The 27,378-nt window shown below is 50.8% G+C and overlaps 1 protein-coding gene across 5 annotated transcripts in view; it reads left to right on the top strand.

The window, feature by feature from the left end:
• The window catches only part of MSRA (methionine sulfoxide reductase A), a 521,014-nt gene that overhangs the window by 252,873 nt on the left and 240,763 nt on the right, over positions 1–27,378 (top strand). For all 5 annotated transcript variants that reach the window (XM_063915077.1, XM_063915078.1, XM_063915080.1 and 2 more), the window contains one exon: positions 20,594–20,662. In XM_063915077.1, coding sequence (XP_063771147.1) covers positions 20,594–20,662 — 69 coding nt within the window. The remainder of the gene's footprint in view (positions 1–20,593; positions 20,663–27,378) is intronic.

Below are 27,378 nucleotides of genomic sequence, written 5' to 3' on the forward strand. Positions count from 1 at the left end.
CATTAGGCTGCTGATCTTCTCTTTCACTGTCTCCTCCACTGTGCTGCTAATCTCACTGTCTCCTCCACTAGGCTGCTGATCTTCTCTTTCACTGCCTCCTCCACTGTGCTGCTAATCTCACTCACTGTCTCCACCACTAGGCTTCTGATATTCTCACTCACTGTCTACTCCACTAGGCTGTTGCTCTTCTTACTCACTGTCTCCTCCACTAGGCTGCTGATCTTCTCTTTCACTGTCTCCTTCACTAGGCTGCTAATCTCACTCACTGTCTCCTCTACTAGGCTGTTGATCTTCTCTTTTACTGCCTCCTCCACTTTGCTGCTAATCTCACTCACTGTCTCCTCTACTAGGCTTCTGATCTTATCACTCACTGTCTCCTTCACTAGGCTGTTGCTCTTCTTACTCACTGTCTCCTCCACTAGGCTGCTGATCTTCTCTTTCACTGGCTCCTCCACTAGGCTGCTAATCTCACTCACTGTCTCTTCCACTAGGCTGCTGATCTTCTCTTTCACTGTCTCCTCCACTGTGCTGATAATCTCACTCACTGTCTCCTCCACTAGGCTGCTGATCTTCTCTTTCACTGTCTCCTCCACTGTGCTGCTAATCTCACTCACTGTCTCCTCCACTAGGCTGTTGCACTTCTTACTCACTGTATCCTCCACTAGGCTGCTGATCTTCTCTTTCACTGTCTCCTCCACTAGGCTGCTGATCTTCTCTTTCACTGTCTCCTCCACTGTGCTGCTAATCTCACTGTCTCCTCCACTAGGCTGCTGATCTTCTCTTTCACTGTCTCCTCCACTGTGCTGCTAATCTCACTGTCTCCTCCACTAGGCTGCTGATCTTCTCTTTCACTGTCTCCTCCACTGTGCTGCTAATCTCACTGTCTCCTCCACTAGGCTGCTGATTTTCTCTTTCACTGTCTCCTCCACTGTGCTGCTAATCTCACTCACTGTTTCCACCACTAGGCTTCTGATCTTCTCACTCACTGTCTACTCCACTAAGCTGTTGCTCTTCTTACTCACTGTCTCCTCCACTAGGCTGCTGATCTTCTCTTTCACTGTCTCCTCCACTAGGCTGCTAATCTCACTCACTGTCTCCTCTACTAGGCTGTTGATCTTCTCTTTCACTGCCTCCTCCACTTTGCTGCTAATCTCACTCACTGTCTCCTCCACTAGGCTTCTGATCTTATCACTCACTGTCTCCTTCACTAGGCTGTTGCTCTTCTTACTCACTGTCTCCTCCACTAGGCTGCTGATCTTCTCTTTCACTGTCTCCTCCACTGTGCTGCTAATCTCACTCACTGTCTCCTCCACTAGGCTGCTGATCTTCTCTTTCACTGTCTCCTCCACTGTGCTGCTAATCTCACTCACTGTCTCCACCACTAGGCTTCTGATCTTCTCACTCACTGTCTACTCCACTAGGCTGTTGCTCTTCTTACTCACTGTCTCCTCCACTAGGCTGCTGATCTTCTCTTTCACTGTCTCCTTCACTAGGCTGCTAATCTCACTCACTGTCTCCTCTACTAGGCTGTTGATCTTCTCTTTTACTGCCTCCTCCACTTTGCTGCTAATCTCACTCACTGTCTCCTCTACTAGGCTTCTGATCTTATCACTCACTGTCTCCTTCACTAGGCTGTTGCTCTTCTTACTCACTGTCTCCTCCACTAGGCTGCTGATCTTCTCTTTCACTGGCTCCTCCACTAGGCTGCTAATCTCACTCACTGTCTCCTCCACTAGGCTGCTGATCTTCTCTTTCACTGTCTCCTCCACTGTGCTGATAATCTCACTCACTGTCTCCTCCACTAGGCTGCTGATCTTCTCTTTCACTGTCTCCTCCACTGTGCTGCTAATCTCACTCACTGTCTCCTCCACTAGGCTGTTGCACTTCTTACTCACTGTATCCTCCACTAGGCTGCTGATCTTCTCTTTCACTGTCTCCTCCACTAGGCTGCTGATCTTCTCTTTCACTGTCTCCTCCACTGTGCTGCTAATCTCACTGTCTCCTCCACTAGGCTGCTGATCTTCTCTTTCACTGTCTCCTCCACTGTGCTGCTAATCTCACTCACTGTTTCCACCACTAGGCTTCTGATCTTCTCACTCACTGTCTACTCCACTAGGCTGTTGCTCTTCTTACTCACTGTCTCCTCCACTAGGCTGCTGATCTTCTCTTTCACTGTCTCCTCCACTAGGCTGCTAATCTCACTCACTGTCTCCTCTACTAGGCTGTTGATCTTCTCTTTCACTGCCTCCTCCACTTTGCTGCTAATCTCACTCACTGTCTCCTCCACTAGGCTTCTGATCTCATCACTCACTGTCTCCTTCACTAGGCTGTTGCTCTTCTTACTCACTGTCTCCTCCACTAGGCTGCTGATCTTCTCTTTCACTGTCTCCTCCACTGTGCTGCTAATCTCACTCACTGTCTCCTCCACTAGGCTGCTGATCTTCTCTTTCACTGTCTCCTCCACTGTGCTGCTAATCTCACTCACTGTCTCCACCACTAGGCTTCTGATCTTCTCACTCACTGTCTACTCCACTAGGCTGTTGCTCTTCTTACTCACTGTCTCCTCCACTAGGCTGCTGATCTTCTCACTCACTGTCTCCTCCACTAGGCTGTTGCTCTTCTTACTCACTGTCTCTTTCACTAGGCTGCTGATCTTCTCTTTCACTGTCTCTTCCACTGGGCTGCTCATCTTCTGTCTCCTGCACCAGGCTTCTAATCTTCTAACTCTTTGTCTCCTCCACTGGCCAGCTCACTGTCTACTCAACTAGGCTGTTGGTCTTCTCACTCACTGTTTGTTCTTCTTGGTTTTGACACTGAATAGATCAGGAAGTCAGTAGCCTCCTCAGGTACAAGGAGATGGGTAACCATGGTACTCCCTCAGCCTTGTTCTAAGGGTGGTGGCACCGGTTGCACTACCCTCTATAGGGACCTGCTAACATTACAGTGGCTTTCCTTGACACAGTTGCACTATTGTATGTTGTCACTGTCTAGTGCATGGACAACTGTCATGGTGAATATATGTTCATTATCCTTTAATCCGTGAACAGAACTTGTAATAATTACTGGCAGAGATCCAGAAAAGTGTTTATTAACATGAGGTTAATATGTTTGGCATATTTCCTTTGACAGTTATTTAGCATTATTAATGAATTTATTCCGCAGTAATTAACAGAAAATTATGAACTCATTTGCAGCCATATGGTCCACCTAACTTAATTTACTGTCAATTTTCCCTCAATTTGTTTAATGTAACGTTTTAGAAAGAATTTTGCCGTAACATAGTTTACTTAATTGCACCTTTTTGTGCTCAGTTTAATGTATTATCCATCTGCAAGGTGTATAAACATTCCCTGTCTGAGGTGGTGGTTGCAGATGGGCTTTGTCCGAGGTGGTGGTTGCAGATGGGCCCTGTCCAAGGTGGTGGTTACAAATGTGCCCTGACAGGCCCTGTCAACAGTGGTGGTTGTAGATGGACCCTGACTGAGGTGATGGTTGTTGATGTGCCATGTCCGTGGTGGTAGTTGCAGACGAGCCCTGTCTGAGGTGGTGGTTCCAAATAGGCCCTGTCCCAGGTGGTGGTTGTAGACGGGTCCTGCCGGGGTGGTGATTGCAGACGGATCCTGTCCGAGGTGGTAGTTGCAGATAGGCACTGTCCCTGGTGGTGGTTGCAGACGGGCCCTGTCCACAGTGGTGGTTGTAGATGGACCTTGTCTGAGGTGGTGGTTGTAGATGTGCCATGTCCGAGGTGGTAGTTGCAGATGAGCCCTGTCCGAGGTGGTGGTTGCAGATGAGCCCTGTCCGAGGTGGTGGTTGCAGATAGGCACTGTCCCTGGTGGTGGTTGCAGACGGGTCTTGCCGGGGTGGTGATTGCAGACGGATCCTGACCGAGGTGGTAGTTGCAGACATGTCCTTTCCCAGGTGGTTGCTGCAGACGAGCCCTGTCCCAGGTGGTGGTTGTAGACAGGTTCTGCCGGGGTGGTGATTGCAGACGTACCCTGTCCGAGGTGGTAGTTGCAGATGGCCCTTTTAAACCCCCATATAGAATTCAAAGGAGTATTTTAGTTTACGGCTAAACATTCACCACAGTTAAATTTAGTCTTAAAAATATTTGAGTGTAGGAGATCACTAACAGGTTGAACTCGATGGACTATTTGTCTCTTTTCATCCTCAGAAGCTCTGTTTCTTTGTTTGCCCGTGTACTCTCAGGTGGTCTTCTGGACTAAAAATCTGTTGACAACTATTAATTTTCTTTAAGTTTAATTTTAATTCTCTGCTCTGTGATATCTCTGTTGGTTTATTAAAATAGGACACTTTAATGAGTGTTGGGAAACATTTCTGCTGACTAATTATTAGCTAGAGGTACAGCAGCGTCAATGAGTAATCTGACATTTCTGCTGCACTTATTGCCATTGTTACCTTGTGCTACTTTCTACATTGAATCATTGCTCTTTGCTGTCTGGTTTACGAGTTCATGCAGTCCAAGCAGCGCGCGGGTGTCGCTGCTGCCTCAGAGTAACATACATGTGCATATGGAGGTAAATCCTGTATTGCTGTTTGCATAATACAACGCAACATAGGGCCTAATTCAGATCTGATCATGCGGGGGGGTGGGGGGGGGGATGCCCAGCACAGGGCTAGTCCGTCCCACATGTCAGGCCCTCCCCCGCCGCATAGGTACAAAAGCATTGCATGGCGGCGATGCTTTTATACCTGACGAGTAGCTCCCTGCCAGCGCAGCTCTTGCGCGCTGGCAGGCCGCTACTCGCCGCATTTCGGGTCGCAGCGGCAGCCGCCGTGGCCCGCCCCCCCCCCCCCCCAACAGTCTGGACGCGCCTCCGTTGTCTGGAACGCGCCCAGCCAACGCCGTTGGCGCGGCCCCTCCCACCCTGCGACCGCCTCTTCCTGTCGCACGCACTCCACCAAGTAATTTGGACTGCGATCCAGTCTGAATTCCCCCAAAGTGATTTCTCCTTTGTTCCATTGTAATTAGGTGCGTTACAATATCTGAGGACCTTGTGCTTCTCTTCAGGTGAATTTAAGCCAAACCCACATGGTGCTGTTTAAATGAACATTACATTTCTATACTCAGATGATAGATGTACTGTGTCATATCATGTGTACTGTATATCTGGCTAAAAATCTCAATATTACAAAGTTATAATACCCTATAGCATCAGATGATCTCTTTTTAAAGACCAGTATACACTGGGGACCCCCATGTTATTATTATAATTATTATTAACAGTTTCTTATATAGCGCAGCATATTCCGTTGTGCTTTACAATTAGAACAACAGTAATAGAACAAAACTGGGCAAAGACAGACAGACAGAGGTAGGAAGGCCCTGCTCACAAGCTTACACTCTACAGGGAAATAGGCATTGATACACAAGGATAGATGCTACCTATTGTTACATAATGGTCCACCAGATTGCTAGGTTCTTAATGGGTTGTATGATATGATCACCCAGCAATGTTGGAAGACAAAATGTGAGGTTATGTGGACTGTACAGAGAGGATGTAACTGGATAGGGAAGCATTGAAGGTTATGCGGGTGGGTCTGGAATTTGGTAGGCTTGTCTGAAGAGTTGAGTTTTCAGGAAACATTTAAAGGTTTGGAGACTAGAGGTGAGTCTTATTGTGCGTGGAATGGCATTCCACAGAGTGGGTGAAGCATGGAAAAAGTCCTGTAATTTTGAGTGGGAACAAGTAATACATGTGTAGCCTCCTCTGATCACCAGTGCACAATGAGTAGTCTCCTCTGATCACCAGTGCACAATTAGTAGCCTCCTCTGATCACCAGTGCACAATGTGTAGCCTCTTATCACCAGGGCACAATGTTTAGCCTCCTCTGATCACCACTGTACAACGTGTAGCCTCCTCTAATCACCAGTGCACAAAGGCCCTCATTCCGAGTTGTTCGCTCGGTAAAAATCTTCGCATCGCAGCGATTTTCCGCTTAATGCGCATGCGCAATGTTAAATTTGCTATGCACTTAGTAATTTTACACACGGCTTTTTCATCGTTCTGGCGATCGTAATGTGATTGACAGGAAATGGGTGTTACTGGGCGGAAACAGGCCGTTTTATGGGCGTGTGGGGAAAAACGCTACCGTTTCCGGAAAAAACGCAGGAGTGGCCGGAGAAACGGAGGAGTGTCTGGGCGAACGCTGGGTGTGTTTGTGACGTCAAACCAGGAACGACAAGCAGTGAACTGATCGCAGATGCCGAGTAAGTCTGAAGCTACTCAGAAACTGCTACGAGGTGTGTAATCGCAATATTGCGATTACTTCGTTCGCAATTTTAAGATGCTAAGATTCACTCCCAGTAGGCGGCGGCTTAGCGTGAGCAACTCTGCTAAAATCGCCTTGCGAGCGAACAACTCGGAATGACCTCCAATGTGTAGCCTCCTCTGATCACCAGTGCACAATGGGGGTAATTCCAAGTTGATCGCAGCAGGAATTTTGAAGGCAGTTGGGCAAAACCATGTGCACTGCAGGGGAGGCAGATATAACATGTGCAGAGAGAGTTAGATTTGGGTGGGTTATTTTGTTTCTGTGCAGGGTAAATACTGGCTGCTTTATTTTTACACTGCAATTTAGATTGCACATTGAACACACCACACCCAAATCTAACTCTCTCTGCACATGTTACATCTGCCTCCCCTGCACTTCGCATGGTTTTGCCCAACTGCTAACAAAATTCCTGATGCGATCAACTTGGAATTACCCCCAATGTGTAGCCTCCTCTGATCACCAGTGCACAATGTGTATCCTCCTCTGATCACCAGTGCACAATGGGGGTCATTCTGAGTTGTTCGCTCGTTATTTTTTTCTCGCAACGGAGCGATTAGTCGCTAATGCGCATGCGCAATATCCGCAGTGCGACTGCGCCAAGTAAATTTGCTATGCAGTTAGGAATTTTACTCACGGCATTACAAGGTTTTTTTCTTCGTTCTGGTGATCGTAATGTGATTGACAGGAAGTGGGTGTTTCTTGGCGGTAACTGGCCATTTTATGGGAGTGTGTGAAAAAACGCTACCGTTTCTGGGAAAAACGCGGGAGTGGCTGGAGAAACGGAGGAGTGTCTGGGCGAACGCTGGGTGTGTTTGTGACGTCAAACCAGGAACGACAAGCACTGAACTGATCGCACTGGCAGAGTAAGTATCGAGCTACTCAGAAACTGCACAGAGAAGTCTTTTCGCAATATTGTGAATCTTTCGTTCGCAATTTTGATAAGCTAAGATTCACTCCCAGTAGGCGGCGGCTTAGCGTGTGCAAAGCTGCTAAAAGCAGCTTGCGAGCGAACAACTCGGAATGACCCCCAATGTGCAGCCTCATCTGATCACCAGTGCACAATGTGTAGCCTCCTCTAATCACCAGTGCACAATGTGTAGCCTCCTCTGATAACCAGTGCACAATGTGTAGCCTCCTCTGATCACCATTGCACAATGTGCAGCCTCATCTGATGATGAGTACGAAATACAGAAGTCACCTAACCACTATTGCTCAATACAGAGCCCCATGCAGTGACCAGTTAAGCCCCATTAGTTTACGAGTACACAGTGTATCACCTCCTCTAATAATCATTATAAATGAAGAGTCAGCGGTCCCAGTGGTACTTGTGAGTTATAGAACTGAGGGCGAAACCCCAATCATCACCTACTGTACCCAGAGCTATACGGCTTCGGGGGATACTTATTTCTCTGACGTCCTAGTGGATGCTGGGAACTCCGAAAGGACCATGGGGAATAGCGGCTCCGCAGCAGACTGGGCACAACTAAAGAAAGCTTTTAGGTCACCTGGTGTGCACTGGCTCCTCCCACTATGACCCTCCTCCAAGCCTCAGTTAGATTTTGTGCCCGGCCGAGGTTGGATGCACACTAGGGGCTCTCCTGAGCTTCTAAAAAGAAAGTATATAATTAGGTTTTTTATTTTACAGTGAGACCTGCTGGCAACAGGCTCACTGCAGCGAGGGACTAAGGGGAGAAGAAGCGAACCTACCTGATTGCAGCTAGCTTGGGCTTCTTAGGCTACTGGACACCATTAGCTCCAGAGGGATCGACCGCATGGAACTGGCCTTGGTGTTCGGTCCCGGAGCCGCGCCGCCGTCCCCCTTACAGAGCCAGAAGCAAGAAGAGGTCCGGAAAATCGGCGGCAGAAGACATCAGTCTTCACCAAGGTAGCGCACAGCACTGCAGCTGTGCGCCATTGCTCCTCATACACACTTCACACTCCGGTCACTGAGGGTGCAGGGCGCTAGGGGGGGGCGCCCTGAGCAGCAATAAAAACACCTTGGCTGGCAAAAATACCACAATATATAGCCCCAGAGGCTATATATGTGATAATTACCCCTGCCAGAATCCATAAAAAAGCGGGAGAAAAGTCTGCGAAAAAGGGGCGGAGCTATCTCCTTCAGCACACTGGCGCCATTTCTCCTTCACAGATCCGCTGGAAGGAAGCTCCCTGGCTCTCCCCTGCAGTCTACACTACAGAAAAGGGTAAAATTTAGGCGCAGTATATATAACAGCAGCTATAGGGGACATAACTCAGTTAGTCCCTGCATTATATAGCGCTCTGGTGTGTGCTGGCATACTCTCACTCTGTCTCCCCAAAGGGCTTTTGTGGGTCCTGTCCTCTGTTAGAGCATTCCCTGTGTGTGTGCGGTGTGTCGGTACGGCTGTGTCGACATGTTTGATGAGGATAATGATGTGGAGGCGGAGCAGATGCCTATAGAAGGGATGTCACCCCCTGCGGGGCAGACACCTGAGTGGATGGACTTATGGAAGGAATTGCGTGCACGTGTCGACTCCTTACACAAAAAATTTGACGACATGCCAAATGCGGGACAGCCGGCTTCTCAGCTCGTGCCTGTCCAGGCGTCTCAAAGGCCATCGGGGGCTCTAAAACGCCCGCTACCTCAGATGGCAGACGCGGATGTCGAAACGGATACTGACACCAGTGTCGACGACGATGAGTCTAGTCTAATGTCCACTAAGGCCATTCGTTGCATGATTGAAGCAATGAAAGAGGTGTTACAAATTTCTGATATAAACCCAGGTACCACTAAAAAGGGTATTATGTTTGGGGAGAAAAAACTACCCGTAGTTTTTCCCCCATCAGAAGAATTAAATGAAGTGTGTGAAGAAGCGTGGGCTTTCCCTGATAAAAGATTGGTAATCTCTAAGAAGTTACTAATGGCGTTCCCTTTCCCGCCAGAGGATAGGTCACGTTGGGAGACACCCCCTAGGGTGGATAAAGCGCTCACACGTTTGTCTAAAAAGGTGGCACTACCGTCTCCGGATACGGCCGCCCTCAAGGAACCTGCTGATAGAAAGCAGGAGGCGATCCTGAAGTCTGTATATACACACTCGGGCATTATACTTAGACCAGCTATTGCGTCAGCATGGATGTGCAGTGCTGCCGCTGCGTGGTCAGATTCCCTGTCAGAAAATATTGACACCCTAGACAGGGACACTATTCTGCTAACCATAGAGCATATAAAAGACTCAGTCTTATACATGAGAGATGCACAGAGGGAGATCTGCCGGCTGGCATCTAAAATAAGTGCATTGTCCATTTCTGCTAGGAGAGGCTTATGGACTCGCCAGTGGACAGGGGATGCAGATTCAAAAAGGCACATGGAAGTTTTGCCTTATAAGGGTGAGGAGTTATTTGGGGATGGTCTCTCGGACCTAGTTTCCACAGCAACTGCTGGGAAGTCAGCATTTTTACCCCATGTTCCCTCACAGCCTAAAAAGGCGCCGTTTTATCAGGTACAGTCCTTTCGGACTCAGAAAAACAGGCGTGGAAAAGGCGGGTCCTTTCTGTCCAGAGGCAGAGGTAGGGGAAAAAGGCTGCAACAAACAGCAGGTTCCCAGGAGCAAAAGTCCTCCCCCGCTTCTTCCAAGTCCGCCGCATGACGGTGGGGCTCCACAGGCGGAGCCAGGTACGGTGGGGGGCCGCCTCAAAAATTTCAGCGATCAGTGGGCTCGCTCACAGGTGGATCTCTGGATCCTGCAAATAGTATCTCAAGGGTACAAACTGGAATTCGAGGCGTCTCCACCCCACCGGTTCCTAAAATCTGCCTTGCCGATTACTCCTTCAGACAGGGAGGCTGTGCTAGCGGCAATTCACAAGCTGTATTCCCAGCAGGTGATAATCAAGGTGCCCCTACTTCAACAGGGACGGGGTTACTATTCCACACTGTTTGTGGTACCGAAACCGGACGGTTCGGTGAGACCCATTTTAAATTTGAAATCCTTGAACACATACATAAAAAAATTCAAGTTCAAGATGGAATCGCTCAGGGCGGTTATTGCAAGCCTGGACGAGGGGGATTACATGGTATCCCTGGACATCAAGGATGCTTACCTGCATGTCCCCATTTACTATCCTCACCAGGAGTACCTCAGATTTGTGGTACAGGATTGCCATTACCAATTCCAGACGCTGCCGTTTGGACTCTCCACGGCACCGAGGGTGTTTACCAAGGTAATGGCGGAAATGATGATACTCCTTCGAAGAAAGGGAGTTTTAATTATCCCGTACTTGGACGATCTCCTAATAAGGGCGAGGTCCAAGGAGCAGTTGTTGGTGGGAGTAGCACTATCTCAGGAGGTGCTACACCAGCACGGTTGGATTCTGAATATTCCAAAATCACAGCTGGTTCCGACGACACGTCTACTGTTCCTGGGTATGATTCTGGATACAATCCAGAAAAAAGTGTTTCTCCCGGAGGAGAAAGCCAAGGAGCTGTCATCTCTAGTCAGAGACCTCCTGAAACCAAAACAGGTATGGGTGCATCACTGTACGCGGGTCCTGGGAAAGATGGTGGCTTCTTACGAAGCAATTCCTTTCGGCAGGTTCCATGCCAGAATCTTTCAGTGGGACCTGTTGGACCAATGGTCCGGATCGCATCTTCAGATGCATCGCCTAATAACCCTGTCTCCAAGAACCAGGGTGTCTCTGCTGTGGTGGCTGCAGAGTGCTCATCTTCTAGAGGGCCGCAGATTCGGCATACAGGACTGGGTCCTGGTGACCACGGATGCCAGCCTTCGAGGCTGGGGGGCAGTCACACAGGGAAGAAACTTCCAAGGACTATGGTCGAGTCAGGAGACTTCCCTACACATAAATATTCTGGAACTAAGGGCCATTTACAATGCCCTAAGTCAGGCAAAATCCCTGCTTCTACACCAGCCGGTACTGATCCAGTCAGACAACATCACGGCAGTCGCCCATGTAAATCGACAGGGCGGCACAAGAAGCAGGATGGCAATGGCAGAAGCCACAAGGATTCTCCAATGGGCGGAAAATCACGTACTAGCGCTGTCAGCAGTGTTCACTCCGGGAGTGGACAACTGGGAAGCAGACTTTCTCAGCAGGCACGACCTCCACCCGGGAGAGTGGGGACTTCATCCAGAAGTCTTCACGCTGATTGTAAATCGATGGGAACGGCCACAGGTGGACATGATGGCGTCCCGCCTAAACAAAAAACTAGAGAGATATTGCGCTAGGTCAAGGGACCCTCAGGCGATAGCTGTGGACGCTCTAGTGACACCGTGGGTGTACCAGTCAGTTTATGTGTTCCCTCCTCTGCCTCTCATACCAAGGGTACTGAGAATAATAAGAAAACGAGGAGTAACAACAATACTCGTGGTTCCGGATTGGCCAAGACGAGCGTGGTACCCGGAACTTCAAGAGATGATCTCAGAGGACCCATGGCCTCTGCCGCTCAGACAGGACCTGCTGCAGCAGGGGCCCTGTCTGTTCCAAGACTTACCGCGGCTGCGTTTGACGGCATGGCGGTTGAACGCCGGATCCTGAAGGAAAAGGGCATTCCGGAGGAAGTCATTCCTACGCTGATTAAAGCCAGGAAAGATGTAACTGCAAAGCATTATCACCGCATATGGCGGAAATATGTTGCTTGGTGTGAGGCCAAAAAGGCCCCAACAGAGGAATTTCAACTAGGTCGATTTCTGCATTTCCTACAAGCAGGAGTGACTATGGGCCTGAAATTAGGCTCCATTAAGGTACAGATCTCGGCTCTGTCGATTTTCTTCCAGAAAGAACTAGCTTCACTACCTGAAGTTCAGACGTTTGTGAAAGGAGTGCTGCATATTCAGCCCCCGTTTGTGCCTCCAGTGGCACCTTGGGATCTCAACGTGGTGTTGAGTTTCTTAAAATCACATTGGTTTGAGCCACTTAAAACCGTGGATCTAAAATATCTCACGTGGAAAGTGGTCATGTTATTGGCCTTGGCTTCAGCCAGGCGTGTGTCAGAATTGGCAGCTTTGTCATGTAAAAGCCCTTATCTGATTTTCCATATGGATAGGGCGGAATTGAGGACTCGTCCCCAGTTTCTCCCTAAGGTGGTATCAGCTTTTCACTTGAACCAACCTATTGTGGTGCCTGCGGCTACTAGGGACTTGGAGGATTCCAAGTTACTGGACGTAGTCAGGGCCTTGAAAATTTATGTTTCCAGGACGGCTAGAGTCAGGAAAACTGACTCGCTATTTATCCTGTATGCACCCAACAAACTGGGTGCTTCTGCTTCTAAGCAGACTATTGCTCGCTGGATTTGTAGCACAATTCAGCTGGCGCATTCTGCGGCTGGACTGCTGCATCCTAAATCAGTAAAAGCCCATTCCACAAGGAAGGTGGGCTCATCTTGGGCGGCTGCCCGAGGGGTCTCGGCTTTACAACTTTGCCGAGCTGCTACTTGGTCAGGGGCAAACACGTTTGCAAAATTCTACAAATTTGATACCCTGGCTGAGGAGGACCTTGAGTTCTCTCATTCGGTGCTGCAGAGTCATCCGCACTCTCCCGCCCGTTTGGGAGCTTTGGTATAATCCCCATGGTCCTTTCCGAGTTCCCAGCATCCACTAGGACGTCAGAGAAAATAAGATTTTACTCACCGGTAAATCTATTTCTCGTAGTCCGTAGTGGATGCTGGGCGCCCATCCCAAGTGCGGATTGTCTGCAATACTTGTACATAGTTATTGTTAACTAAAGGGTTATTGTTGAGCCATCTGTTGAGAGGCTCAGTTGTTTTCATACTGTTAAACTGGGTATAGTATCACGAGTTATACGGTGTGATTGGTGTGGCTGGTAAGAGTCTTACCCGGGATTCAAAATCCTTCCTTATTATGTCAGCTCGTCCGGGCACAGTGTCCTAACTGAGGCTTGGAGGAGGGTCATAGTGGGAGGAGCCAGTGCACACCAGGTGACCTAAAAGCTTTCTTTAGTTGTGCCCAGTCTCCTGCGGAGCCGCTATTCCCCATGGTCCTTTTGGAGTTCCCAGCATCCACTACGGACTACGAGAAATAGATTTACCGGTGAGTAAAATCTTATTTTTGATTAATTAACTTGCACAACAGGTGTTAATTTAGAACTGAAGAAGGGCTGGCTAGTAATAGCTTTGTACTTTATAAACCGGCTCCTGTTGCAGACGCACGCACGTAATAACTGTGAGTACTATAATGAAGCCAGATTTTATTGTTTTGTTGAACCTGAAAATCTGTAATGAGCAGCGAGAGTCATTTCAGCTGGAGAAAACAGATATTGATTAAATGCAATGTTTACATATTTGCCGTCAGCCAATAACCCTGGTTCCTGGCATACTGTATATCTATAGAGCAGCGCAGCCCCACTGTGGCTTTGTGGACTATAACAGCATCATTTACACTTCAGAACCGAGAGGTGGAGAAAAGAAAATACTATGCAATCTATCATAATTAAATCCCACGCTATATCAGGGAGGTCCTAGGGGGCCCGTATTGCGGAAAGCTATATATCTGTGTTATATTTGTGCATTAATATCTATCCAGTACCAGTACTCTTGTGAAGTTAGTAGCACGCAGGTGGGAGCCTGTTCTATGTGATGTACCTGAATGTAAGGGAATTGTATTGTGGGATCACTCGTTCCCATCATGATAATACTGCAGGGCTATCTATCCTGAGTTGAGAACTAAGCAGAAAAAATTATTGCTAAGGAGAGATGGTGATGGGGGGTTATTCTGTGCTAGGGAGAGGAAGGTTGTGATAGAGGTGCCCTGGGAGTACACTAGTGAGGTGTTAGGTAATATGGATAATATGAAGGCAAATGAGTGAGAGATGAATTGGAGAATTAAAGTGCAAGGGGATTTGTAGGATCAGGTGTGCGAGAGGGGATATGGAGTGTCAGGAGGCAATAGGTGATAAGGTACAGTATGTGGAAGATTGGTGGGGGTGATAGGTGGCTCAAAAGATCAGGGGTGGGGCAAGAGGCAATGCTGAGGATCAGTGGAGAGTGAGTTGTTATGCATAGAATCAGAGAAGGGTGAGAGTTAATGCAGAGGATCAGGAGAGGGAGAGAGGTGATGCAGAGCATCGGGGTTGGTGAGAGGTGATGCAGAGCATCAGGGGAGGATGTGAGGTGATGCAGAGCATCAGGGGAGGGTGAGAGGTGATGCAGAGCATCAGGGGAGGGTGAGAGGTGATGCAGAGCATCAGGGAAGGGAGAGAGGTGATGCAGAGCATCAAGGGAGGGTGTGAGGTGATGTGGAGCATCAGGGGAGGGTGTGAGGTGACGCAGAGCATCAGGGGAGGGAGAGAGGTGATGCAGAGCATCAGGGGAGGGTGTGAGGTGATGCAGAGCATCAGGGGAGGGTGAGAGGTGATGCAGAGCATCAGGGGAGGGAGAGAGGTGATGCAGAGCATCAGGGGAGGGAGAGAAGTGATGCAGAGCATCAAGGGAGGGTGTGAGGTGATGTGGAGCATCAGGGGAGGGTGTGAGGTGACGCAGAGCATCAGGGGAGGGAGAGAGGTGATGCAGAGCATCAGGGGAGGGTGTGAGGTGATGCAGAGCATCAGGGGAGGGTGTGAGGTGATGTGGAGCATCAGGGGAGGGTGTGAGGTGATGTGGAGCATCAGGGGAGGGTGTGAGGTGATGCGGAGCATCAGGGGAGGGTGTGAGGTGATGGGGAGCATCAGGGGAGGGTGTGAGGTGATGCAGAGCATCAGGGGAGGGTGTGAGGTGATGCGGAGCATCGAGAGGGTGTGAGGTGATGCGGAGCATCAGGGGAGGGTGTGAGGTGATGTGGAGCATCAGGGGAGGGTGTGAGGTGATGTGGAGCATCAGGGGAGGGTGTGAGGTGATGTAGAGCATCAGAGGAGGGACAAGAGGTGATGCAGAACATCAGGGGAGGGTGTGAGGTGATGTGGAGCATCAGGGGAGGGTGAGAGGTGATGCAGAGAATCAGAGGAGGGACAAGAGGTGATGCAGAGCACCAGGGGAGGGTGTGAGGTGATGTGGAGCATCAGGGGAGGGTGTGAGGTGATGTAGAGCATCAGAGGAGGGACAAGAGGTGATGCAGAGCATCAGGGGAGGGTGTGAGGTGATGCAGAGCATCGGGAGGGTGTGAGGTGATGTGGAGCATCAGGGGAGGGTGCGAGGTGATGTGGAGCATCAGGGGAGGGTGTGAGGTGATGCAGAGAATGAGAGGAGGGACAAGAGGTGATGCAGAGCATATGGGGAGGGTGTGACGTGATGTGGAGCATCAGGGGAGGGTGAGAGGTGATGCAGAGAATCAGAGGAGGGACAAGAGGTGATGCAGAGCATCAGGGGAGGGTGTGAGGTGATGTGGAGCATCAGGGGAGGGTGTGAGGTGATGCAGAGCATCGGGAGGGTGTGAGGTGATGTGGAGCATCAGGGGAGGGTGTGAGGTGATGTGGAGCATCAGGGGAGAATGTGAGGTGATGTAGAGCATCAGGGGAGGGTGTGAGGTGATGCGGAGCATCAGGGGAGAGTGTGAGGTGATGTGGAGCATCAGGGGAGGGTGTGAAGTGATGCGGAGCATCAGGGGAGGGTGTGAGGTGATGCGGAGCATCAGGGGAGGGTGTGAGGTGATGCAGAGCATCGGGAGGGTGTGAGGTGATGTGGAGCATCAGGGGAGGGGCTGAGGTGATGTGGAGCATCAGGGGAGGGTGTGAGGTGATGTGGAGCATCAGGGGAGGGTGTGAGGTGATGTGGAGCATCAGGGGAGGGTGTGAGGTGATGTGGAGCATCAGGGGAGGATGTGAGGTGATGTGGAGCATCAGGGAAGGGTGTGAGGTGATGTAGAGCATCGGGACGGTGTGAGGTGATGTGGAGCATCAGGGGAGGGTGTGAGGTGATGTGGAGCATCAGGGGAGAATGTGAGGTGATGTAGAGCATCAGGGGAGGGTGTGAGGTGATGTGGAGCATCAGGGGAGAGTGTGAGGTGATGTGGAGCATCAGGGGAGGGTGTGAAGTGATGCGGAGCATCAGGGGAGGGTGTGAGGTGATGCGGAGCATCAGGGGAGGGTGTGAGGTGATGCAGAGCATCGGGAGGGTGTGAGGTGATGTGGAGCATCAGGGGAGGGGCTGAGGTGATGTGGAGCATCAGGGGAGGGTGTGAGGTGATGTGGAGCATCAGGGGAGGGTGTGAGGTGATGTGGAGCATCAGGGGAGGGTGTGAGGTGACGCAGAGCATCAGGGGAGGATGTGAGGTGATGTGGAGCATCAGGGGAGGGTGCGAGGGGATGTGGAGCATCAGGGGAGGGTGTGAGGTGATGTGGTGATGTGCAGCATCAGGGGAGAGTGTGAGGTGATGCAGAGCATCGGGAGGGTGTTAGGTGATGTGGAGCATCAGGGGAGGGGCTGAGGTGATGTGGAGCATCAGGGGAGGGTGTGAGGTGATGTGGAGCATCAGGGGAGGGTGTGAGGTGATGTGGTGATGTGCAGCATCAGGGGAGAGTGTGAGGTGATGTGGAGCATCAGGGGAGGGGCTGAGGTGATGTGGAGCATCAGGGGAGGGTGTGAGGTGATGTGGAGCATCAGGGGAGAGTGTGAGGTGATGTGGAGCATCAGGGGAGAGTGTGAGGTGATGTAGAGCATCAGGGGAGGGTGTGAGGTGATGTGGAGCATCAGGGGAGGATGTGAGGTGATGTGGAGCATCAGGGGACGGTGTGAGGTGATGTGGAGCATCAGGGGAGGGGCTGAGGTGATGTGGAGCATCAGGGGAGGGTGTGAGGTGATGTGGAGCATCAGGGGAGGGGCTGAGGTGATGTGGAGCATCAGGGGAGGGTGTGAGGTGATGTGGTGATGTGCAGCATCAGGGGAGAGTGTGAGGTGATGTGGAGCATCAGGGGAGGGGCTGAGGTGATGTGGAGCATCAGGGGAGGGTGTGAGGTGATGTGGAGCATCAGGGGAGAGTGTGAGGTGATGTGGAGCATCAGGGGAGAGTGTGAGGTGATGTAGAGCATCAGGGGAGGGTGTGAGGTGATGTGGAGCATCAGGGGAGGATGTGAGGTGATGTGGAGCATCAGGGGACGGTGTGAGGTGATGTGGAGCATCAGGGGAGGGGCTGAGGTGATGTGGAGCATCAGGGGAGGGTGTGAGGTGATGTGGAGCATCAGGGGAGGGGCTGAGGTGATGTGGAGCATCAAGGGAGGGTGTGAGGTGATGTGGTGATGTGCAGCATCAGGGGAGAGTGTGAGGTGATGTGGAGCATCAGGGGAGGGGCTGAGGTGATGTGGAGCATCAGGGGAGGGTGTGAGGTGATGTGGAGCATCAGGGGAGAGTGTGAGGTGATGTGGAGCATCAGGGGAGAGTGTGAGGTGATGTAGAGCATCAGGGGAGGGTGTGAGGTGATGTGGAGCATCAGGGGAGGATGTGAGGTGATGTGGAGCATCAGGGGAGGGTGTGAGGTGATGTGGAGCATCAGTGGAGGATGTGAGGTGATGTGGAGCATCAGGGGAGGGTGTGAGGTGATGTGGAGCATCAGGGGAGAGTGTGAGGTGATGTGGAGCATCAGGGGAGGGTGTGAGGTGATGCAGAGCATCGGGAGGGTGTGAGGTGATGTGGAGCATCAGGGGAGGGTGTGAGGTGATGTGGAGCATCAGGGAAGAGTGTGAGGTGATGTGGAGCATCAGGGGAGGGGCTGAGGTGATGTGGAGCATCAGGGGAGGGTGTGAGGTGATGTGGAGCATCAGGGGAGAGTGTGAGGTGATGTGGAGCATCAGGGGAGAGTGTGAGGTGATGTAGAGCATCAGGGGAGGGTGTGAGGTGATGTGGAGCATCAGGGGAGGATGTGAGGTGATGTGGAGCATCAGGGGAGGATGTGAGGTGATGTGGAGCATCAGGGGACGGTGTGAGGTGATGTGGAGCATCAGGGGAGGGGCTGAGGTGATGTGGAGCATCAGGGGAGGGTGTGAGGTGATGTGGAGCATCAGGGGAGGGGCTGAGGTGATGTGGAGCATCAGGGGAGGGTGTGAGGTGATGTGCAGCATCAGGGGAGAGTGTGAGGTGATGTGGAGCATCAGGGGAGGGGCTGAGGTGATGTGGAGCATCAGGGGAGGGTGTGAGGTGATGTGGAGCATCAGGGGAGAGTGTGAGGTGATGTGGAGCATCAGGGGAGAGTGTGAGGTGATGTAGAGCATCAGGGGAGGGTGTGAGGTGATGTGGAGCATCAGGGGAGGATGTGAGGTGATGTGGAGCATCAGGGGAGGGTGTGAGGTGATGTGGAGCATCAGTGGAGGATGTGAGGTGATGTGGAGCATCAGGGGAGGGTGTGAGGTGATGTGGAGCATCAGGGGAGAGTGTGAGGTGATGTGGAGCATCAGGGGAGGGTGTGAGGTGATGCAGAGCATCGGGAGGGTGTGAGGTGATGTGGAGCATCAGGGGAGGGTGTGAGGTGATGTGGAGCATCAGGGAAGAGTGTGAGGTGATGTGGAGCATCAGGGGACGGTGTGAGGTGATGTGGAGCATCAGGGGAGGGTGTGAGGTGATGTGGAGCATCAGGGGAGGGTGTGAGGTAATGTGGAGCATCAGGGAAGGGTGTGAGGTGATGTGGAGCATCGGGGGAGAATGTGAGGTTATGTAGAGCATCAGGGGAGGGTGTGAGGTGATGTGGAGCATCAGGGGAGAATGTGAGGTGATGTAGAGCATCAGGGGAGGGTGTGAGGTGATGTGGAGCATCAGGGGAGAGTGTGAGGTGATGTGGAGCATCAGGGGAGGGTGTGAGGTGATGTGGAGCATCAGGGGAGGGTGTGAGGTGATGTGGAGCATCAGGGGATGGTGTGAGGTGATGTGGAGCATCAGGGGAGGGTGTGAGGTGATGCGGAGCATCAGGGGAGGGTGTGAGGTGATGCGGAGCATCAGGGGAGGGTGTGAGGTGATGCGGAGCATCAGGGGAGGGTGTGAGGTGATGCAGAGCATCGGGAGGGTGTGAGGTGATGTGGAGCATCAGGGGAGGGGCTGAGGTGATGTGGAGCATCAGGGGAGGGGCTGAGGTGATGTGGAGCATCAGGGGAGGGGCTGAGGTGATGTGGAGCATCAGGGGAGGGTGTGAGGTGATGCAGAGCATCGGGAGGGTGTGAGGTGATGCGGAGCATCAGGGGAGGGTGTGAGGTGATGCAGAGCATCGGGAGGGTGTGAGGTGATGTGGAGCATCAGGGGAGGGGCTGAGGTGATGTGGAGCATCAGGGGAGGGTGTGAGGTGATGCGGAGCATCAGGGGAGGGTGTGAGGTGATGCAGAGCATCGGGAGGGTGTGAGGTGATGTGGAGCATCAGGGGAGGGGCTGAGGTGATGTGGAGCATCAGGGGAGGGTGTGAGGTGATGTGGAGCATCAGGGGAGGGTGTGAGGTGATGTGGAGCATCAGGGGAGGGGCTGAGGTGATGTGGAGCATTGGGGGAGAGTGTGAGGTGATGTAGTGGATCAGAGCGGGGTGTGAAGTTATGCATAGGATTATCCACCTAACAGGAGCAGCCGCAGGAAGAATAGGCGTGACTGGATAGAATCGCCGCCGAGCAGGATTAACACACACCAGTCAAGCACCATTACTGACATAATCATCTGCCTGACTACCAGCCCTCACTGTACACTCTGTTTAATCAAATTCATATTTTAGTTTGCAGTGAGTGCTAGACACGCCCCTCCGACGGTGCACCCCCTAATAAAATGTGCTGTGCACGCCTATGCATGGATAGGATGGCATTCGCTGCATAAATGAAGGCCAGAAGACAAGTTTTCACCAACGCTTCAATATTCATGGGGGGTCATTCAGAGCTGATCACTTGGCTGCGATTTTTGCTGTCCTGCGATCAGATAGTCGCCGCCTACAGAGGGAGTGTATATACGCAGTGCAAGTGTGCACTGTACGCCGAGCTGCTAAAATCCACTGTGTGCAGTCTGTGCGCAGCCCGGGACTTACTCCTCCAGTGCCATCATATTAAGCTGATCGGGGCCGGAGAGTCCGACACCCTCCCAGAAAAAACTCTTGGGCACTCCTGCGTTTTTTAAAACACTCCCAGTAAACGGTCAGTCGTCACCCACAAACGGCCTCTTCCTATCAATCACTTTGCGAACGCCTGTGCAAACGGAATTTTCGCACCATCCTGATGCTGACCGGCGATGCCCATTGTTGTCCGATGCGCGTTGCGATGCATACATATATATATATATATATATATATATATATATATATAGCAAAATTGTGTTTTCTCTGGGTTTTTGCATCATATACTGTAGTACATATCTATTCCTGTGTCTCGCAGCAGAACATGACGTGCTTCCTCTTCTTATATTTTCCAGCTAAACACCATGTTAATGGCAATTCGATGGTTGAACCTTTCCCGCAAGGAACGCAGATGGCAATATTCGGTAAGTGCTTTAGAATAGACTTTCTCTAGTAAGGGTTATGTGGCCTGAAAATGTCGCCGTTCCCATCAGGCCAGACATTTATTTGTAAGTGATTGATATGTCTGAAATAAATGGATCTCACTTTATCCTTATCAATAAACGTGAGCGAAGGAGAGGAGGAACTTTGTTCTGAGTGCTGTAAGGCTGCTGCCCAGATCCTACAGGGCCTCACAGACATGTTCCGGGTCTTACCTGGGCTCCTGAACCAGAGAGAGATAAGGTGGGGAGAGAGAAAATACCAGCCAATCAGCGCCCAACTGCCATGTCACAGGCTGTTTGAAAAAATGACAGCTAGGAGCTAATTGGCTACTTTATCTCCGTCCACTTTATCTCTGCAGGTGGGGCAGATATAACATGTGCAGAGAGAGTTAGATTTGGGTGGGTTATTTTGTTTCTGTGCAGGGTAAATACTGGCTGCTTTATTTTTACACTGCAATGTAGATTTCAGTTTGAACACACCCCACCCAAATGTAACTCTCTCTGCACATGTTACATCTGCCCCTCTGCAGTGAACATGGGCCCTCATTCCGAGTTGATCGCTCGCAAGGCGAGTTTAGCAGAGTTGCTCACGCTAAGCCTACGCCTACTGGGAGTGTATCTTAGCTTCTTAAAATTGCGACCGATGTATTCGCAATATTGCGATTACAAACTACTTAGCAGTTTCAGAGTAGCTTCAGACTTACTCGGTATCTGCGATCAGTTCAGTGCTTGTCGTTCCTGGTTTGACGTCATAAACACACCCAGCGTTCGCCCAGACACTCCCCCGTTTCTCCGGCCACTCCTGCGTTTTTTCCGGAAACGGTAGCGTTTTTATCCACACGCCCCTAAAACGCCGTGTTTCCGCCCAGTAACACACATTTCCTGTCAATCACACTACGATCGCCGGAGCGAAGAAAAAGCCGTGAGTAAAAATACTATCTTCATGGTAAAATTACTTGGCGCAGTCGCAGTGCGATTATTGCGCATGCGTACTAAGCGGAATTTCACTGCGATGCGATGAAAATTACCGAGCGAACGACTCGGAATGAGGGCCATGGTTTTACCCATTAGAGTAGGGGTGGGCAACAGGCGGCCCGCGGGCCGGATGCGGCCCGCGATCCGATCCTGTCTGGCCCGCTGCCCCCCTCCAATGCGCAATGACAAGCGGCCCGAGCAGCTGAGCTGCTTGTCATTGCTGTACAGCAGCTCGCTCCTAGACGCGTGGGGCCTGCCGGCTGCTGCTCCCCTGCGCCGTCACGTTAGGTTACAGCACACAAGTAGCTTCTCCGCCGCTGCCACTCTATGTCCCCGCCCGCACTTCCGCCGCAGCTGTGAGTTCCTGGCCGCACTCCCGTCTCCCAGACGCTGACACTCGCTCACGCTGCTGGGTGATCTGGGCACAGAAAAACGGAGCTCCCTGCCGAACAAGGTCCATAATCTCCGGGGACTGTATATGTAAATGTGTGTGTGTGATAATATATATTATATATTATATATATATATATATATATATATATATAATTTTTTTTTTTAAAAAATATATATATATATATATATATATATATATATATATATATATACTGTATATATTTATTTTCTATATCGTCTGTGTTAAAGTATGAAGTATGGAACTACTTTTGTTACATTACCATTTCTGAATTATTTATTCAGTTCTTTCGTCAGGATATGTATCCTGATATAAGAACTGAATAAATAGTTCTGAAATATTGATGTAAGAATGGTGGTCCATACTTCATATTCAGAGTGCCGCTTTCGGAATATATATATATATATATATATATATATATATATATATATACATATACATATACACACACACACACTGTATGTACCTTTGTGGGACCCACCCCCTCTTTGCTGTTCTGTCCCCCAACACGCTCAGCCCACCACCCACTCCCCCTCACTCTCTACGGAGCGCACACGGGGGGGCCTTTTAAAAATCTTGCTGTGGGGCCCGCAAAGGTCTAGTTACGCCCCTGGTAGCACACAAATAGCTGGCAAGGGGTGCAGGGGTGCCGAGTATAGGGCGTATGTGTGTATGATGCAGCATAATATCATGCTGTGTTAAACTCTGAGATCTATTCCTATGGAGAGACCTGGTGATTTTGTGACACATTTACCTTTTAGAAGTGTGATTTTATAGAAGTGTAACTTCTGTATTAGGGGCCCTACACACTGGCCGATTACACTGAGCGATAGGAACGATCTCGTTCATTAATGAACGAGATATCGTTCATATCTTTCAGTGTGTATGCACCAACGATGAACGATGCACGGCCCCGCGCTTGTTCATCATTGGTGCCGGCTTGTTTATGCCTGCAAGCCAATATGGACAATATTGTCTATATTAGCATGCAGTGCTATGGGGCCGGGTGACGGGGGGAGTGCAGAAACTTCACCTCCCCCATCACCACCCACTTCCCCCCGCCGCCGCTGGGTCGTCTGAAGGCCGTATCAGCCATCGGGCAGCTCAGCAGCCAGTTGTGCAGTGTGTAGGGCCCTTAAGTGTGCCCAAGACCTGCAGGAGCTGGTCCCCATTTCCAATGATTTTCCAATGTGATAGGTATTGTATATACAAGATATTTTGTGTGCGGCCCTCGAATATTCACTGAAAGTGTTAAGTGGCCCACCAGCTGAAATAATTGCCCACCCCTGCATTAGAGGAAGATTTTGCTTTTGCGATCAACCCTGAATTAGGCTCATCGGGGGTAATTCTGAGTTGATCGCAGCAGGAATTTTGTTAGCAGTTGGGCAAAACCATGTGCACTACAGGTGGAGCAGATATAACATGTGCAGAGAGAGAGAGAGATTTGGGTGGGGTGTGTTCAAACTGAAATCTAAATTGCAGTGTAAAAATAAAGCAGCCAGTGTTTACCCTGCACAGAAACAAAATAACCCACCCAAATCTAACTCACTCTGCACATGTTACATCTGCCACCCCGGCAGTGCACATGGTTTTGCCCAATTGCTAACAAACTTGCTGCTGCGATCAACTCAGAATTACCCCCATCGTCTCATATTGCTGTTTAAACAAAAGATTCGCCTGTCCCTCTAGACTCTAACATCTGTCTTCTTGGTCTTACTGAAGCCTTGTGCATCACCCCCGACCTTCACACTGGCCAGGACGTCCTTCGCTGTCAGTGACAGAAATGTACTATTGTAGGAGCTGATCCATGAATTCAGGCGTCTCCCTGATATAGATTATCGGAGGCTGATAGATCTGTATATGATATGATGAGCCTGGTAATTGTGAATGTGGGAATCTATTGGCAGGAAGGTATCGGCTTCTTACAAATTAAATGTCAGTGTATCTACTTATTGAATTTAGGTATTATAAATGATAGTAAATATAGAAGACTTACAACCAGGATATAGGCGGAATGTATCAACATACTGTACATCACCGCCCATTGCAGCGATGTTGATCGCATATGTACTAACATATGCGATTAAATTGCAATGCTGTGACGGAAGCGCCACGCGATACCTGTGAGGTGGTGTGCGGGGGGTCTCCGTCCGTCACATCCTTGGGGTCTCCACCTGCTCACCTGCCGGGAAGCAGGCAGCAGGCTGTCCGGGGCATCTCCTCTTCCTCCCTACAGCCGGAAGGCTGTGTTGCTAGGGGGGGGAGGGGGAGTTTGACTTCCGGGTCCAGGCTGCCTAGAGGGCAGGGGGGTCGGCGTCAGCGGCTGGGATGCATTGGTCGGCAATAAGAAGCCCGTCGGCTTCTATAGGGTATTGCCATCCAAAGATGGCAATACCCTCAGGGTGTATCTACCCATTGGCCAGGATGGCACTCGCAGGGGTGCAAGCCGAGGAGGGGACACCGCCCAGGGCTGCCACCCTCAGCCAATGGGTGGAAGCCCTTAAGCGGTAGTGCAGTACCTGGTGTGCCGAGCTGGGCATTGCCTGGGATGGAGGGCGGAGGCTTGCACAGCAGGCAGGAGCTGGCACCGGTGTCTGACACCGCAATACACTACATTCAAGAAACTGAAAATAAACTACAACTCCCAGCAGCCTTGCTGTCATGATCTACCGACAGCAAGGGCTGCTGGGAGCTGTAGTTTATTTTCAGTTTCTTCACAAAGCATGGTGTGGTGCTGGACACCGGAGCCAGCTCCTGCCTGCTGTGCAAGCCTCCGCCCTCCATCCCAGGCAATGCCCAGCTCGGCACACCAGGTACTGCCAGACACTACAGCTTAAGGGATTCCACCCATTCTCCATCTCTTCTTACAGATTGTGCACCCATAAAGGATAGGAACCATAGCTAACTGCTGTATGTTCCTGTAGGTGTTATATGCCTTGTAAACTGCAAATCTAAAATGAAAGCAGTCTACATGCACCTAATGCAGCATTTATGTATTACACTCACATCGCAACATCTATTGCAACTGTTCCGCTCAGTGCAAAGTATATGAAACAAAGTGGGGGAAAGTACTGCCCAATTCTTTTATGTGCACCATCCCTCAGTGGCTCTGCCACTGGATCCCCAGCACCGGATCAATGGAAATCTGGAGAGTGATAGATAACTAGTGAAGTGGGGGCAGCAGGGCCAGCAACAGAAATCTTGGGGCCAGGTACATGGATATCTCGACCCCCGCACCCACACATTCCCAGGAGCGAGAGAGAAAGGGTGTCAGGGTGGGAGAGAGAAGTGAGATAGAGAGGGTGTCAGAGCAAGAGAGAGAGGGCTTTATGGAAAAAGAGGGAATAAGACAAAGAGAGGAGAGCGAGGGTGTCAGGGAGAGAGAGAGAGACAGAGAAGAAAGGAGCGCGAGAGTCAGGGAGAAAGGGATGGGAGAGGGAGAGAGAGAGAGATGGCATCAGGGAGGGTGTGTCAGAGAGAGAGAGAGAGGAGCAACAAAGAGACTCAGGGGAGCAAGCGAGAGTGAGAGAGCGTTTGTCAGGGAGAAAGAGAAAAAAGGGAGCAAGAGATACTAAGAGAGAGTGGCAGGGAAAGAAGAGGAAGAGATAGAGAGAGAAGGGGGATAGAGAGAGAAAGTGTCAGGGGAGAGAGAGATAGAGTCGCAGAGAGAGTGTCAGTGAGAGAGACAGGGAGAGAGAGACAGTGTCAGGGAGAGAGACCAATAGTCAGGGAGAGAAGGGGAGAGTGTGTCAGAGAGAGAGGCAGAGTCAAGGAGGGAAGGAGAGAGAGAGAGAGAAAGACAGTATTAGGTGCAGAGAGAGAGACTGTCAGGGAGAGATAGAGAGGGGGGATAGAGAGACAGTGTCAGGGAGAGAGAGATCGAGTCACAGAGAGAATGTCAGTGAGAGAGAGTGTCATGGAGAGTCAGAGAGAGAGACAGTGTCAGGGAGAGTGTGAGATGCACACCATCAGGGAGAGAGACCAAATGTCAGGGAGAGAATGTGTCAGAGAGAGGCAGAGTAACGGAGGGAGGGAGAGAAAGAGAGAGGGAGACAGTATCAGGGACAAAGAGAGTGATTCAGGGAGAGAGAGAGAGCGTCAGGGAGAGAGGAAAAGTGTTAGGCAGAGAGAGGGAGAGAGACTGTCAATGAGAGGGAGAGACAGGGAGAGAGAGAGACAGTATCAGGGACAGAGAGAGATTGTCAGGGAGAGAGAGCGGGGGGATAGAGAGACAGTGTCAGGGAGAGAGAGAGAGTCACAGAGAGTGTCCGTGAGAGAGACAGTCGGAGAGAGAGAAGGTCAGTAAGAGAGACAGTGTCAGGAAGAGTCAGAGAGAGAGACAGTATCAGGGAGAGAGAGACAGTGTCAGGGAGAGAAAGAGGATGAGAGAGAGTGTCAGGGAGAGTCAGAGAGAGAGAGAGAGAGACAGTGTCAGGGAGAGAAAGAGGATGAGAGAGAGTGTCAGGGAGAGTCAGAGAGAGAGACCGTGTCAGGGAGAGAAAGAGGATGAGAGAGAGTGTCAGGGAGAGTCAGAGAGAGAGACAGTGTCAGGGAGAGAAAGAGGATGAGAGAGAGTGTCATGGAGAGTCAGAGAGAGAGACAGTGTCAGGGAGAGTCAGAGAGAGAGACAGTGTCAGCGAGAGAAAGAGTATGAGAGAGAGTGTCAGGGAGAGTCAGAGAGAGAGACAGTGTCAGGGAGAGAGAGAGTGAGAGAGAGAGTCACAGAGAGTGTCCGTGAGAGAGACAGTCGGAGAGAGAGAAGGTCAGTGAGAGAGACAGTGTCAGGGAGAGTGTGAGATACACACCATCATGGACATAGTATCCTGAAAGAGCATGGGTCTTCAACCTGCGGCCCTCAAGCTGTTGTGGAACTATACATCCTAGCATGCCCTGCCTCGGTTATAGCATGCCTTAATAGCAAAATTGTGGCAGGGCATGCTTGGATGTGTAGTTCCACCGCAGCTGATGGCCCATGGCATAGACGGGTGTAGTATGGTATGCCGGCGGCCGGGCTCCCGGCGACCAGCATACTGGCGCCGGCATACCGACAGCGTGGCGAGCGCAAATGATCCCCTTGCGGGCTCGCTGCGGGCACGCTATTTATTATCCCTCCAGGGGGGTCGTGGACCCCCACGAGGGAGAATATGTGTCGGTGTGCCGGGTGTCTGGATTCCGGCGCCGGGATCCCGACATTCGTCAACCAGAAGACCACCCGGCATAGACTAGGGCAGTGGTTCTCAAACTCGGTCCTCAGGACCCCACACGGTGCATGTTTTGCAGGTCTCCTCACAGAATCACAAGTGAAATAATT

This window comes from Pseudophryne corroboree, chromosome 4, assembly GCF_028390025.1.
Source record: "Pseudophryne corroboree isolate aPseCor3 chromosome 4, aPseCor3.hap2, whole genome shotgun sequence".
Classification (NCBI taxonomy): Eukaryota; Metazoa; Chordata; class Amphibia; order Anura; family Myobatrachidae; genus Pseudophryne; species Pseudophryne corroboree.